This window comes from Chanodichthys erythropterus, chromosome 8 (assembly GCF_024489055.1).
Source record: "Chanodichthys erythropterus isolate Z2021 chromosome 8, ASM2448905v1, whole genome shotgun sequence".
Lineage (NCBI taxonomy): Eukaryota > Metazoa > Chordata > Actinopteri > Cypriniformes > Xenocyprididae > Chanodichthys > Chanodichthys erythropterus.
Window position 1 is genome coordinate 23,451,388 of NC_090228.1, and position 15,910 is coordinate 23,467,297.

Consider the following 15,910-nt stretch of genomic DNA (forward strand, 5'->3'; position numbering starts at 1 on the left):
AAGAACAAGAGGGCCCTGCGCGAATTTTCGCTTGGGCCCTAAAAAAAAAAAAAAAAAAAAAATAATAATAATCCTTAGAAGAACAAGAGGGCCCTGCGCGAATTTTCGCTTGGGCCCTAATAATATATAATATAATATATAATATAATTACTGCGCCAAGTCAAAGTGCTCCCGAGCACTTGCTATAGTATTCCGCCATACAATATAGTTATCCATTTTACACGCTTAGAAAAGCGCAACGTTTTGTTTTGTGTCACCGTCCTAGGTCGAGTTACACTACTCGAGTAACAGTATTTAAATAGGGAAAACGTGGAGGTGTTTGGTAGCTTCTCTGCTTGGCCCCTATTGAATGAACTGGGCTAAGCTAAGTGCTAACAAAGTTTCGCCGCAAGACAGAGCGATTTAGTGCATGCACTGAGACGAGAGAGGTATGTATCAACTCGTCGTAGTTAAGGGAATAACATAGTTTAATATGAAAAAACGGTGGAGTATCCCTTTAATGTTATGTTTTTTTTTTGTCAGGTTGGAAGGCCCTTGTGAAAAAAAAAGGAATACTGTACTTTATAAAATGGCCACTACTGTAATGGGTGGAGTCTTAATGTAAGATGTTGAATGTGATTAGCATGAAGAGAGGAATCATGTGTAGCAAATTTCATTTTTCTAGAACAAAGGGTTCAAAAGTTACAGCCATTTAAAAAGTTAATTTTTGAACTGGTGGTAGCACTATAGAGTTCGTTCTAGAGACTCCAAAATTGGTCCAATGACTATTTATGACCATCTGTACAATAGTGCCAAATGTAATAATTTTCTCATGTTGCGTTGATAGGGCTGCCATCAGGGACGTGCACAGACATTTTGGGGGGCAGGGGCTCAAGTGGGTAAAAAGGGCACTTCTCATAATTATTTATTTAAAAAACAATAAACCCTTAAATATATTAAGACAACTCTGACTTCCTTACCAATTTATTTTAATTCTCTCACACTCACGCAATTGTTTTATTCTTAATTTCTACAAAATAATCAGTTCACACAGAGACCATGGTCTTCTTTGATATTCATTAGGTTTGTCACAAGAGTTACTATTTTCAAGTAGCTATATATATTTATAATAAATGATTGCACTAAGGAGAGGGACATAGTTTCACTAATAATTTATTTATTTTGCACAAATCAATAAATCGTTTTAATTCTTTTGGTGTTATTGGTATACTTCTTTCATGTAGTGGATAATTTTAAGATTTTGGTTAATTTTTGTTGCCATGTTTTTTACTCTAATGGAAAGAAAACTTAACCCTAACCCTACACATTTAAATTGTGTTTATTTTAAGCCTCCTACCATCCATCTGTTTGCACCTGTAGATTTCTTCTAAATTAACCAAAACAAGCTAATCTGCACATTTAAACACATGAAGAGTTTTTTTTCCCCTGAAATGTTATAATTACATTATATATTACATCAAATGCCGGCAGAGGGCGCCAAAAGCCTGCTGATTTTTGTTGTTACACAGCACAGCACGATCAAATCCACGATTAAAGAAAACCACCATAATTAAAAAAATTATTATTAGTTAAATAATAATATTCATCCACTTCTTTATGATAGAAATGCTACAGCCACTTTAATTTTTTCAACAAGAATATATGGACACCAAACGTACAGACAGAGCGAGTGTTTAAACTTTCATTGATGTATTATCCTGTGTAAGTGTAGATTTAAGAATAGCATTATGTAATGCTGTATTATGTTTTTTTAAATAGTTTTAATAAAGCGTGCATCCTTAGAAAACTGTCTAATAATGTGGTTCATGGATGCTCCTCTTCTGGTATTGAGAGCCCTACAGATTTAACATGGTTCAAAACGCAAAGCATAGCACATTTAAATATTTGAAATTATAATATGACAAATTACATTAGTATCAAATCAGGCAGAAACGTTGATAGTGGTCAAACTATTAACGTGGCGCTAAACGTATAGATAATCTCACCCTTAAATAGCCAAAAATTCCACATGTTTGTGAACATGCATAGGCTACCTGAAAGAAATGCATGGGATGGATCCATCTAGGGCTTTTTCTTTTTCGTTTCTCATCGGCAGACAGCAGTTGTATTTTCCCGGGAATAGTTATCAAAAGTTTTCAGCCAGCAGCAAACATGAGCGTGGGACGCGAGCATGCGGGAATGAATGGTGTGTCGCAGAGGGAGGGCTACTGAATTCGACAAAGCCGACCTGATATATAGTATTTATTGTTATTATTATTTTTTATTCAGTAAATATATTTATACAGGGAAGCTGTGCGCAAACAAGAATATTTATTCATTTATTGAAAAAAACAAAAAAAAGCACCCCTGAAAAAAGGGCACTTTCTCTCCAGGAAGAAAAAGGGCAGGTGCTCAAGCCCCCTTTTATGTGTGCACGTTCCTGGCTGCCATAGACTCCCATTCGGGAGGAATAATAATAAGAAAACTAAAATTTACAATAGGAGCTTGGTCTGTTACCAATAATGTAAGGTGGTTCGGCTCTCAGTGAGCCTCTTTGACAGGTAGTGTTGTTAGGTCTCCTTTCCTTTTATTGAGAGTTATCTTTTTGAGACCACCGCTCTCTAGTGCTTGGCATTGGAAGGCATTAGGAGAGGGGTTCCCAAACACATTCCTCCCCAACACTGCATGTTTTCTATGTCTCCTTAATCAAACACACCTGATTCAGATCATCAGCTCATTAGTCGAGACTCCAAGACCTCCCTTCTTCTAGGTTATATTTGTAAACCAAGACGATTTCTTTTGTAATTTTGTCTGGCTCAAAGAGATAGTGGTGGGCAGAGTTTGTGTAAATAGCCTCTGCCAGCAAGGGGCTACTTACACTTGATATAATCTACCTAGTCTGTGGCGTTCCACCATAGTTTCATAATGATTCACAAAATATTTTTTACTTTTTTCAAAATACCATAAAAGGTTTCTAACGTCATGATATTTGCCATTGCTTTGGCAAAGCATCTGTCAAGTGAGCAAAAGAATAACTAACTAATGAATATACACTTTTCAGGGTTTCTGCAGGTTTCATCAAATCTAATTTAATGCTTTTTAATTGCCTTTTTGATGCCAATTTTTACATTTTTAATGCCATATATATTATGTCGCTAAATGTCAATAGATGACATCATGCAGCAATTTGTTTGCTTCTCTGCTGCTACACTCTTTGCTCACATAATATAATTTTCAGCCAAATTCCCAATAAAATTGTTTCATCTATATATTTTTCTGTTTTTGTTGTCAGACAATATGAAATTGTGACTGAAACGCGGCCCATTAAGACTTCATACAGGGCTCGACATTGAGCCTTGTCATTCACTTTTAAAGTTGCTTGTTCGAAAAAAAAATGTAGTGTAAAAAAAAATCTTGTACAATTCATGTAAAATGTATGATTCATCTTTCATTTTAAATTCTTAAATTCGATTAATAAATTTTATTGGAATAAGGCACTAAGGGCTGTTACCAAATTAAATCATTTACAAATTTACAATAAAAAAATTACAACTGCATTAAACAATGTAATGGGATTGTAAGAAATGTTGGGGGGAAATTATACTTTTAAAAAATTAAACTAAACCACCAGTAGGTGGCGTCAAGTAACCATCTTAATAAGGGAGTCATACATTTAAACGATTCATTCCGATGGCTGATTCATTAAAGAATGAGGCAGTTGTTTATGAATGCACTTAAATATTCATTAAATATTTAACTCAAAATGCTTAAAAATTGCTGAATAATTCAGTAATGAAAACAAGGCTGAGCCTGCATCTCAATGAACATTCTATCCATCCTTAATAGTATGTAACATTATTAATATTCAATACTATTTAGGGTGGATAGGGTGGATAGTGTGCACATTGGGATGCAGGGTGATTGTTGCTACGCTATGGTTCTGCTGTGATTTTTGTTTGAAACTATTTTCACTGCTAAAATAGAACAAAAACAGTCAATATTCCTTCTATAATGTGACAATATTAAATATTTTTACCTGAACTGTTGTATGAAATGAATGTCACGTATTTAATCGTGATGGTAGCCTATTTAGGAAAACGGCATTCTTGGTCGTGTGATATTGCTTAACTGTATCAAGTTATAAAAACTCCACATTTTGAATTTTTACTGCAGTATGTTTAACTGAGATTCTTTTTGTGTGTGCTTCGCTCATGTTTCCATTTCTCCTCGAGATGCTGCGCGAGCCTCAACAGCGCAACCTTGTTATTGTCACTACATTATACAGCCTATTATCATCCACTATCGATCGCCACTTACACTAAATGTAATAAAATAATTTTTGTGTTTTTTTCATTTTGACTTTTTAATCAGGTCAGGGCAAGTAAAATTCTTTCACTTGCTCCTTCAAAAAATCCAATTATCCCGGACTAATTGAAAAGCGTTAGTGTCGAACCCTGACATGTTAAACCAGCGCTAAATCCTGATTTATAATTGAGATGTTGTCTGACAAAATCACAATACACATAAGATAAAGACAGTTGCTGTGATTTTAGCTAACGTTATATGTACACGTAAAATGATCACTCAGGTTAGAAGCAATAGTATCTATTTTATTTGTTCTCTGGCAGAGCACACATTCTTAACTGCGCTGCTCCTCTCAGCCACTCACTAAACAGCAGACATAGAGATATGTGCCTGCAGCAGCGGGAAAGAAGCAAGATCTCACGCTCGTGTGGCAGTACCGGTGGGTCTCGGAAGCTAGATCAGGTTCACAAGTATTCGTCACAACGCGCTTTCTTGGAAAAAAGTTGCAAAAGGGATCTGAAAAGTCTCTAAGTTGGCAACACTGATGCAGCCATCCGCAGGTCCCAGCCTGCCGCTTTCCAAAACGGCGTTATGATAATTTTGCACTGGCCGGAGGCAATTACCAAACTGGTTCAGTGTGTGTATCACACCAATGTACATATGGCAGCAAATCAAACTTATAAATTCTGAAGGCTATATTCAATATAAACTGGTAGCCGATTATTTAATAGCTGCATTTCTACAGTATGTTGCTAGTTCCAGGTCTTAACTGAATTCTACATCATTTTGCCAAATTATTTCAGTTCAAAGTGCCATATAACCTACTACAGCAGAAGAACCAGATAAAAACAAGAGGCAATTAGTCAAGCCATTCAATGGACACTCTTTTCTTTGTAACATGCATAAATTGTAAATTTAACACAGAATGTGAACTGGTTTTGCTTGAGGATTTACACTGGACATGAAATGGCAAAATCAGTACAAAAAGAGTTTTTAAAAAAAATTAAAATCTTGAAGTTTAAAATTACATCTTGGTTTCTAATTGTCTATTCATTTTCAATTGTTCTTAATTTAATGCCATTTTGGTAATAGCTTTTTGATCTAATATAGTTTTGATCATGGCTTTTTTCAAGGATGAGGACAATACAACCTGTCTGTTTTGGTATATGCCTAATATGCAACATAGGTTAACTTCTACATGAACTTGTGGCAAAATACCATTTTTGATTGGAATTGACATCATCAAAAGTTTTGTGCAATAATGTTTAATTATAATGCATGACAATTCCACTAGCACATACATGGGCACGAATAAAGGCACATAATCAAAAACATAAAACCTGTGAAGGTCATCGGGATCACAGCTGGCCAGGAATGAGGTCACAGTCTCTGCTACTTCCTCATTAGAAAGGACATCCCACAGGCCATCAGTTCCCATGACTAGCACATCATCTGCTCCATGCTCATATTGTGTCAGGTTATACATTTTCACCTGCAGAGAAAGTTCAGCTTCATTCAGTATGAATCATAAGGGCTTAAACTGCTTATAAGACATTACATCACCATGTTCCATGTTACACATTACATATTCTGCCACTGGCTGCTTTGACCTGCCCTCAAAGAACATTTGGGTCAGATGACATAAAATTACCTTTGGTCTGTGCTGTCTTAATTTCTTTTGCCGCTTTCAACAATTTTGCTTTTATTCTCATGCACTGACTCATTCACTAGATCTTCTCATGTCTTAAGGCCAATTCCAGTTACAATGTGCCTATTAACTGTAATGAATGTAGTGTCTGTGCTTGGGCTGCAACGATATTAGATATTTCTCACCACAGTTATTGTGGCCAAAAGAATGGGGGGGGGGGATGGGGGGGTATTATCAGTCTAAATATTTTTTACTTTATTTAGATTTAGTTTTTCTCTTTCAGGGTTGCACATTTTTAAAGTCAAATTTAAGGCTTTTAAGACCTGAAGAAATAAAAATTAATACTAGCATAGTATTAATTTTATAGCTGTTATAGCTGTTATAGCATTATAGCTGTTACCAATCATATGAAAGCATTATCAACAAAATCCATCTTTGCAATACAGTGGTGACAGAGTGATAAGTGGCATTAATTTACACAGCATTTACAATATGTATACATATATTTAATTCAATATTTAAATATGGATTTTTTCTACTTTTTAATTAAAATGTACCTTAAATATGAAACTAAACTAAACTGCCAGTAGGTGGCAGCAAGTCACTGTCATAATGAGTGATTGAGTCAACAGATTTGTTCAAAACGTTAGTTCTAAACGCGGATTCAGTCAGTGTAACAAAAACATTTCTGTTGCACGGGGCTCTGTTCTGCTGTTCATAATTTTAAAATTTCCGTTGCCGAAGGAAAGAAAATATTAACAATACTGTGTCTAAAATGTAATACGTTGAAGGAACATTGCATTTGTGCTGATTTGGGGGAAAACAGCACTCTTGCTCGTGTGATATTGTAATACAAACACATCTTATAATATGATATAATGACAAAAACTCGTCGGGGCAAAAAATGCCCATGTATCTTGAATTTTGAGGGCAAATAACTGCATGCATAGCTAACGTTACATCACGTTGAGTAAGACCAGTAAAGAAAACGTGGTAGGCTACTTATTAATAGAATCACCCTTTATTTAAATATATGTACAAAGAAAATCTCTGTTAGCAGGTTAAAATAACATTCCCCATTCCATGACTAGTAAAATAAGCGCAACTTACTCTCTGTAAAATGGCGTAATCTGCAGGGTGATGGACACGGAGGTGGTTAAAAAGGTTGGTGGTGTTGCAACCCTTTGCACTGACTGTAGCTATGCAAATCCTGAGGATTGGGCTGTCTAAGGAGCCGAAAAACTCCCATACTGTCGAGCTTACTTTTTTTTCGGGTGTGGACAGAGCAGGCCCGTCGCCAAGGGGGGGCATTAGGGAGCAGTGCCCCCCCAGATGACACAACGTGCCCCCCTAATAGTCATCCAGCAAACTTCCAATTGAGAGCAAAAACCTTATTTGTGGATCTGGCTATTTACATATTCCAGAACAAAATGTCTTCAGCAGCATTTAGCTCATAGGAAAACTCTCTCTACAACGGTAACTTTAAATAACACATTGTCTTCAGAAATATGAAATAGAAATTAGGCGGAGTGTGTGTGGTTCGGCGATGGACTTGAGACTATTTTCTCACTCAAACCACTGCCTACCTGCTGCTGCTTCTGATTGCTTGTAGAGGGAAAAACTGCACATAACTACTGGTCTAGGATCAGTTAATATTAGCATATTGGCGAAACATATTTGGCAAATGATCCAGTGCGCCTCTGTGTTTGCGCTCTGAAGAACGACAATACTTTACAACGTTGGAGTGTTGAGCACTGTAGCTAATCACGAACAAATCTGTTGATTTCTAGAACGAATTATAATGAAGGAATATTTGCCAGCGTCTACAAATCAAAATCCACTCGCCGCTCAAAACGAGTTTTTGTTCAGTGCTAAATTAAACACCTCTGACTTGTCATTGCGTTCCAGAAATCAACAGATTTTGGTTAACAAACAATTATGTAAATTGTTATGTAATTATGCAATTATGTAATTATTGTGCTGTTCGGAATTGAAAAGCTTTTGTGTCTCGTGTTTGCAAAGTATATTGCCATAATGCAAAGGGGTTTCGTTTTTGGTGTAGTTTAATTAGGATCGACTATCTTGTGTTTTTGTGGTAATATAGAACTTTATTTCATTATAGAAGTCTATTTCATTAATAATAAATACGGGACATTATTATTTTGGCGAAAGTCTGTTTCTCAGATTATAAAAATGTGTGCCCCCCTATGGAAACCGAATGCCCCCCCCCCCATTCTATATGTTCTGGCGACGGCCCTGGGACAGAGCCTATCACTCTGACGCGCTGTGTATTCTTCTTGTTTGACAGGTGTCCATGTTAAGGTGCAATACTGCCACCTGAGAGGCCAATCAGGTACTGGCGCTGGAGTATTTACATGTCATGATATCATAAGCGTCCTATTCATTTTAAATATTGTGGTTATTGCCAATACCGGTGTATTGTCACACCCTAAATTAACACGTATTCAAAAGGATCTGCATGCGTTGGGAATTCCAAACTTCCTCATATACCCCGCCATTCTTTGCATCAGCTTTGGTGGTAGCCAACACTCATTTGATTCAGTTAAAAAAGCAGAGGAATTCTTAGTGGAAGCTCGTAATACCCATACATCCGGTGCCAGATGTAAATTATCCTTTTATGGACCGCCGCCTCCTCCAGAGTCTATGGATGAGTAAAGCAAGTCCTTGGATGGGTTAGGAGTGAGTACTTTGTTTATGCTGTAAAGTGCAAGCAATGTAACAATCTGTTTTAGTGGATTTGAGTCCTGTTTTTTTTTTTTTTTTTTTTTGTCTGGTTAAATAGGCCAAACACGTATACTCTGTTCATTTATAGTATACATAGTCTATTTGGCTGTCACTACTGTTTATACTATGCAATAATGTTGTTATACTACATGTTTCATGATAAAATGGAAGAAGGTGGTTGATGTTGGATGTTCTGGTGAACAACGGTGGATGTTGCCACGGGCCCTTATAACGTGGGGGGATTTTGCGGTCTCTGATAGGGGGTATTTGTTCATGTTATTTTTATCTAATTTTTGCACTGTTTTGGTTTTGTCACAGGTCAAGCAGATATATTTTGGTTTTGCAAAACATTACTTTACTACTAAATATTACACACCACTTTTTCAATAGATTATGGATATATTCAAAATTATATCAATCTTACAGGTATAGAGTATAGAGGTCTTAATAGTCCAAACAAGAGAGCCAAATTCTTTATCTATCTGTGAAAGCAATTGATATTGCTCTAATTCAGGAAACCCATCTAAAGAGAGCAGATGTTCAAAGCAGTGTTAATTTTGGCAGCCATTTTTGATTTAGTCTTATCTTCAGACGAAAATGCTCCTTAGTCTTAGTCACATTTTAGTCATTTTAGTCTTTCATATCTTAGTCTAGTTTTAGACGACAAAAAGTCATCACATTTTTGTCAAGTCTTAGTCATTACTTTTAGTCAAACTACAGTTACCAACATTAATTTTGCTAGCTATTTTATATGTAGTGTTTAGACAAAGTCATAATTTTTCTCTTTAGACCAATTCATGTAAGCTTATGAAAATTTGAATCAAGGTAAGAGACTGTATTCACATTGCACTCATAGCAGCAGTAGCACTTGTGCAATTTTACATATCCTCTTTCAGTGGTTCTCAAACTTTCTAGAGTGTCGTGCCCCCTGAGGGATTTAACATCTGTCATACCCTCTCTTTTCCACTTAGACTGCAGTTATACATTTCCATTAAGGGACAATAACCTTCTTAAATCGATTTTTCTAGTGCATTTTTTACCTTTATAAATACCTTTGTAAAATAAATAATGCCTTAAATACATATATATTTTTAAAAATGCAATAAATACAATGATGATAAAAAATTAAGTGATACTTTTAAATATTACATTAAAACCGCCAATAGGTGGTGGTAAGTCACTGTTTTTTATGAGTGAATCATCGAGTCATTCATTCTTTCAGTATCAAAGCAAGCGACTGTATTTATGAATGAATCATTGAATCATTGATGATTCGTTCAAAGCCGCAGATTCATTCACGAAACAGCTTGTGTGCTGCTCTGCTGTTAGCCTGACTACGTCAGACTTCCTACTTCCGCTCAATTTCATTTCGCTTCTGTACTCAGTCTGATACAGCGTCAGAGCTTTCTGTTTGCCACCGGTCTGGAAACAGCCGGGCCAATCAACGAACAGAGGGCGGGCTGAGAGCCGTGACGTAGATGCTAAGCGCCGAGTTTTACATTGTAGGTTAGAGAAATCGAAAACCGAAACGACCGCGGAAATGGGAAACGAGACACGGGATGCAATTCGCTCTGTTATGGAGAACATTCAACTCTTTTTCAAACTGAAGCCAGAACAAGAAGAGTGTTTGATAAACATTTGTTTTATCATGTGTTTACAACAGGTTTACAGTGGAAGTTCAATTATAGATTTGAGTTCGATGCATGATGTCTGTGCTTCGATGCGGCTGTACAGGCACATAACATACGTCATAACTAAACGTATCTGATTGGCTTACGAGTAACCAATGATTTTAAACTTCAGACAAGCGCCCCCTAGCGAGAGAGAAAACACTTCTCTATTATGCCATTCCAGACTCTGTCTACGAAGCAAAGTGAAGTAGCAGAGTCTGGTATTACCAGGCTACTCTGCTGTGGCTTTCGTTGCAAAATAGAGCAAAAATACTGACAATACTGTTTAAAATGTACATCAGTCTTTATGAGCGGTCACGCTTATGGTTGCCAGATTTCCAGAATTTAAACCCCCTATCAGAGCTTTTCTGTTAAAAGAACACATTTTACTTAATCTTTGCTATGTTGCTAATGTTTTGTCTCCTTTATTCGACAAAAACAAAAAGTGATTTCAAAAGAGTGATTTTGGTAAAGGGTTTAGTCTTTTAGTCACATTTCAGTCTCATCAACAATACTGCATATGTAGTTTTAGTCACGTTATCGTTAAATTACATTGGTGTCATCTCTCATCGTCTTGTCTTAGTCATGGAAAAAAGGTTGTCAACGAACATTTTTCGTCATAGTTTTTATTAATGAAATTAAAACTGGTTCAAAGACTACAGCATAAATTTTATAGAGTTGCAGCTTTTTCTACTGATAATACTAGAACTAAAGGTACTATTGTTTTGATTTCTCGTAGCTGTAACCTTATGATTGACAAAGTCAAGATCAATCTGGTAGGCTTGCTTATTTTTGTACAAACATTAAGGGAAAGAACATAGCATTTGTATCAATCTACACCCCTACAATTTTTGAGGCTAATTTTTTCCCACAGGTAACTAATCATTTGCTTTCATTGATAGACTATTTTCTGATTATCGGGGGGGATATGAATGCAGTGATAGACCTGCTGTTGGATAGATCTTCCTCCTGCAATCAGGTTCAGCTCAGTTCTTCCGCTGCACTTAATGACTTTGTAAAAGCGCTAAATTTGGCTGATGTTTGGACATCTGGGAACCCCATAAGTAGAAACTTTACCTTTTTCTCAAGACGACATCTCTCATATTCAAGAATAGACTATCTATTGTGCTCCAAGTAACTTTTGAACTCTTTTGATCAGACAACGTTACTACCAGCAATACTTTCAGATCACAATTCAATAATGGCAGATTTTGAACGTAACTGGTTTGCTGAAAGATCTCCATGGTGGCGTTTTAACAACTCTCTTTTACAGAATAACCAGTTCAATGAAGATTTCAAAGCCGGCCTGTCTGAATTCCTCTCATTTAATATTAGTTCGGTTGTAGACCCTATATTTTCTGGGACACTACGAAAGGTTTTATCAAAGATTTCTCCATAGCTTTTGCCACAAATGTAAAAAAGATGCAGAATCAGAGAATTGACCACTTAGAAAAACAATGTCAATCAACTGAACTGTTGCTTAAATCTTCATATTCTCACTCACTATTTAAGATGCTTCCGACCCTTAAGACAGAACTAAATGAGCTTCTGAGAAGTAAATCCAAATTTGTGATTCACAGAACCAGCTAGACCTAGCAAACTTTTAGCCCTAAGACTGAAGCAAAGTCAAGCGAAAGCCTACATTGACATAATTAAGCACCCATCTAAAGGACTGGTAAGGAAGAGCAAAGAGATTAACTCTGCATTTTCCGACTTCTTTTCTAAACTCTATACTTCTGAACTCAATCCCACAAGTCCAAGCTGTACTACTTTTTAGCAATCTCTTATTTTACCTCGTCTTAGTCATGAAGAAGCTGAACTTTTAGGACAACCAGTTACCTTGGAGGAACTAAAAAGGGCATTACAAGGTGCTAAGAAAGGCAAAGCACCAGGATTAGACGGGATCCCGGACCCCTTATTTCTAATACTTTGATTTACTTAGTCCTGTCTTCTTGACAGCCATCCACACGGCAGTAGAGGATGGTGCCTTTCATCCACAGATGAATACAGCACTTATATCATTGATACCCAAAAAGGGAAAGATCATTCAGACTATTAATGATTACAGACCCATTAGTTTGTTAAATACAGATATAAAAATGTATGTCAGAATTATGGTTTTACGATTGCAGCGGTATATGAATAAATTAGCGCATCCCGCCCAGACAGGGTTCATGTCAGGTTGATTAGCGGCTGATAATATTCGGAGACTACTGCATGTCATACATGAATCCTGGGCTTGTCCCACTCCAGCTGCAGATCTTTCTTTGGACGCGGAGAAGGAGTTTGATAGGCTGGATTGGGATTACCTCTGGTCTGTTTTGGATGCGTATGGCTTTGGCAAAGGCTTTGTGAATATGTTGAATGTTTTATATAAAAACCCCACTGCTTCTGTTATAACTAATGGATTGCACTCTCTGCCTTTTAACATACAAAGAGGTACAAGACATGAGTGTCCTTTATCCCCAATGCTGTTTGCGCTGTCACTCGAGCCCCTAGCCCAACTGATAAGGAAAATGTCTGTTCAATTTAAGTTAACTCTTACAAACAACACATATCACTTCAAGTTTCATTCCCCCAGATACTGAAGGTATTTGGAAAGTTCAGTACGTTCTCCGAGTACAAAATCAATTGGGGTAAATCCTCTTTGCTTCCACTTAATAGTATGGCTAAGAAAGTTAAACTGCCTTGTAATATTCCCGTACAAACTTCAATCAGTTACTTAGGCATTGTTGTTCATTCATCCCTCCATGTTATAATACCTGATGCCAACTATCTACAAATTCAAGCCAGGGTCGAACAAGATCTCAGAAAATGGACCTCAATGCCACTATCATTACATGCCAGAATAGCTTGTGTTAAAACGAACATGTTGCCACTAATTAATTTTCTTAGCGCCATGATTCCGCTGCCTACAATTCGTAAATTTATTTGGAATGGTAAACAACCCAGATTAAAAATTGAAACACTCTAGCATGAAAAACATAATGGGGGATTAGCACTTCTGAATTTTGAATTGTATCATAGGGCCTTTCAAATAAAATGCATTCAAGTTTGGTCTTATTATAGCCTTTATGTATTATTTTTTTAACAGTGATTTAACGATTTTCAATGGCAAAGCACTTTCTGGGCTCAAATCAAGTAACCTTTATTTATATAGTGCTTTTTACAATGCAGATTGTGTCAAAGCAGCTTTACAGTGATAATATTTTGTACAGGAAAAATTACAGGAAAATAATTGCCCCCGGATCGAGATTTCAACCCCCTGGGAGTACCAACAGTTTTTTTTTCTACTTCAAGCACTGATTCACTGATCACCCTTTCACCAACTAGTATTCATTATTAGCCAGGGAGAGCCAGTGGGTTTTGCAAGTGTTTAGCTCTGTTTCCTTGCTGTCAATTTGTTTCCATAGTTTTTCCATTTGTATGATCATCATTTGCACCTGATGTTCATTTTGTTAGTTAGTTTCTCTGTGTATTTAGCCTTGTGTTTTGTTCAGTTCGAGTTTTTTTTTGTTTCTAGTTCGTTAAAGGTACTCATCTCCTCACTATCCGCTAGCTGCCTGTCCCCTGAACACACTGTAAAAAAATGCGGTCTCTGTAGTCGCCACAAGCTCCGAAAATGGCAATAAAAACAAACGGGTGCAGCCTGGACCACAAAACATAATAAACATGCTCCAGCCAATAACCGACAAGAATGATTTTAAATGCGAGTTCATGACTGTTTCAGGAAGCACGGAGGGGAGGGGGAGGAGGAGGAGGAGGAGGGAGGGTCTAGCTAGCCTCTGTTTTGTTTGACAACACTTCGAACGTCAACAGAAATTTACACCGCCCAGGATCACTTAGAGCACCTTTAATAAACCTTTATACTACTTGCAACCAGCTGTGACACAATGTGCAGATATCTTGCTTGATAATCCCGCAATGCCTTCAAGATAACATTTCTAATCATTGTTTCATTTGAATTTAACTAAAAAGTAGCTCACCTCTGGAAAGCAGGACAGAAAGGGTTTAATATAGATGTTGGAGTCATGGACTTTGAGGTCATGGTCTCCTAAACCGCGAGTCACACCTATGGTGGCCATCACTCGTGCCTGTGTGTGAGAAATAAAAAATAAGCATAAATTCACAAGACTAGAAAAGTACATAGGACTATACACTGAAAAATAGGGCTTATATTATGAATGAAAGAAACTGCTGAAAAATCCAGCTAAAACCAGCCTAAGCTGGTTGGCTGGTCTTAGCTGGTTTAAGCTGGAAGTAGCTGGTTTTAGCTGGTCTTCCAGCCTGGCTTAGCTGGTCTCCCAGCCTGGGTTAGCTGGTGTTCAGCTGGTTTAAGCTGGTCTCCCAGCCTGGTCATAGCTCACAGAGAGTCAGGACTTTGGTTTTAACGTCTCATCCGAAGGATGGTGTTTGTAACAGTATAGGTTACCCGTCACTATACTGGGGTATCCCCTGCTGGCCTCACTAACACCTCTACCATCAGTGACTTAGTTTATATAACTTTGTATATTTATTTAAAATAATTATTAAATCAATGGTCAATAATAAGCAGTTTTCTAGCTTACACTCTTCCTATATGTGCATGCCATTCGCTTGTCAAAATGAAAAGTTTAATATGATTTGTCAGTTAACCCCTCAGGGGTCTGAGGATTTTTGGGGCCCTGGAGAAGTTTTGACATGCCCTGACATTTGTGCTTTTTTCAGCTGTTCATAAACACATTAATGGAAAAAGTGTCATTACACTGTATTCAGCACAAACTAGGCTACAATAATATGTGAGGAACATGTATGTACATGTTTGTATTTTTGAAGGAATAACGTTTATGCATGGTTATTGAAAAAACAAAAAAGTTAAAGTCATTGAAATAAAGCCAAAAAATATATATTAAATCTGTATTCACAAGACTTCTGGGTATTGTAAGTTGTAGACTAGAGTTTTTGCTTCAAAATGAGGTAAAAATTATGCTGCCTGCTTAAAACAATAGAGAGATTTAAATTTTCTAAAACATCTTTGGTCAAGAAACACAGTATGCGTGGAGGCATGAATCATCATCAAATAAAGGTCATTTACACCTGAGAAGACAAAAGAACTTCTAATGAGCTGCATATTAATGAGCCCTTTCAGTCAGGTAGGCTGTGAAAAAGTCCACAAATTCATCTAAAGAAGAACAGGAACCAGGAACTAACGGCATGTCTTCTAGAGGTCGCTAACCATGGCTTTAACATCCAGATAAACACTTTCAAGAGAATAAATACACGATTGAGACGATGTATACAAGTATTGACTCAGAATTTGCCTCTGAATAGCTCTGGCTCCGGGGGCGTGGTCGCATTAGTGGATAATGAGCTGAATCACGGACTTCTGACATGGCTCTCTTTTCATACAGATACATAAACACAGAATTTTTATTTTGGATTTGACTTACACGATTTAAAACCTGACATGTCAACATTTTTTTAGACAGAAGTCTCATTTTTTTGTGATTAGTATTCACTAAGTTACAGTTCATTTTCTGAGAACTATCAGATTGGACTTCGTTCAGAGGGAGACGAGAGATCA

At 36.9% G+C, this 15,910-nt stretch overlaps 1 protein-coding gene across 1 annotated transcript in view; it reads right to left on the bottom strand.

Annotated features, from left to right (window-relative positions):
- The window catches only part of LOC137024622 (protein phosphatase 1H-like), a 178,058-nt gene that overhangs the window by 19,588 nt on the left and 142,560 nt on the right, over positions 1-15,910 (bottom strand). The window contains exons 8-9 of the mRNA XM_067392374.1: positions 14,334-14,441; positions 5,625-5,776 (exon numbers count right to left, since the gene is read on the bottom strand). Coding sequence (XP_067248475.1) covers positions 5,625-5,776; positions 14,334-14,441 — 260 coding nt within the window. The remainder of the gene's footprint in view (positions 1-5,624; positions 5,777-14,333; positions 14,442-15,910) is intronic.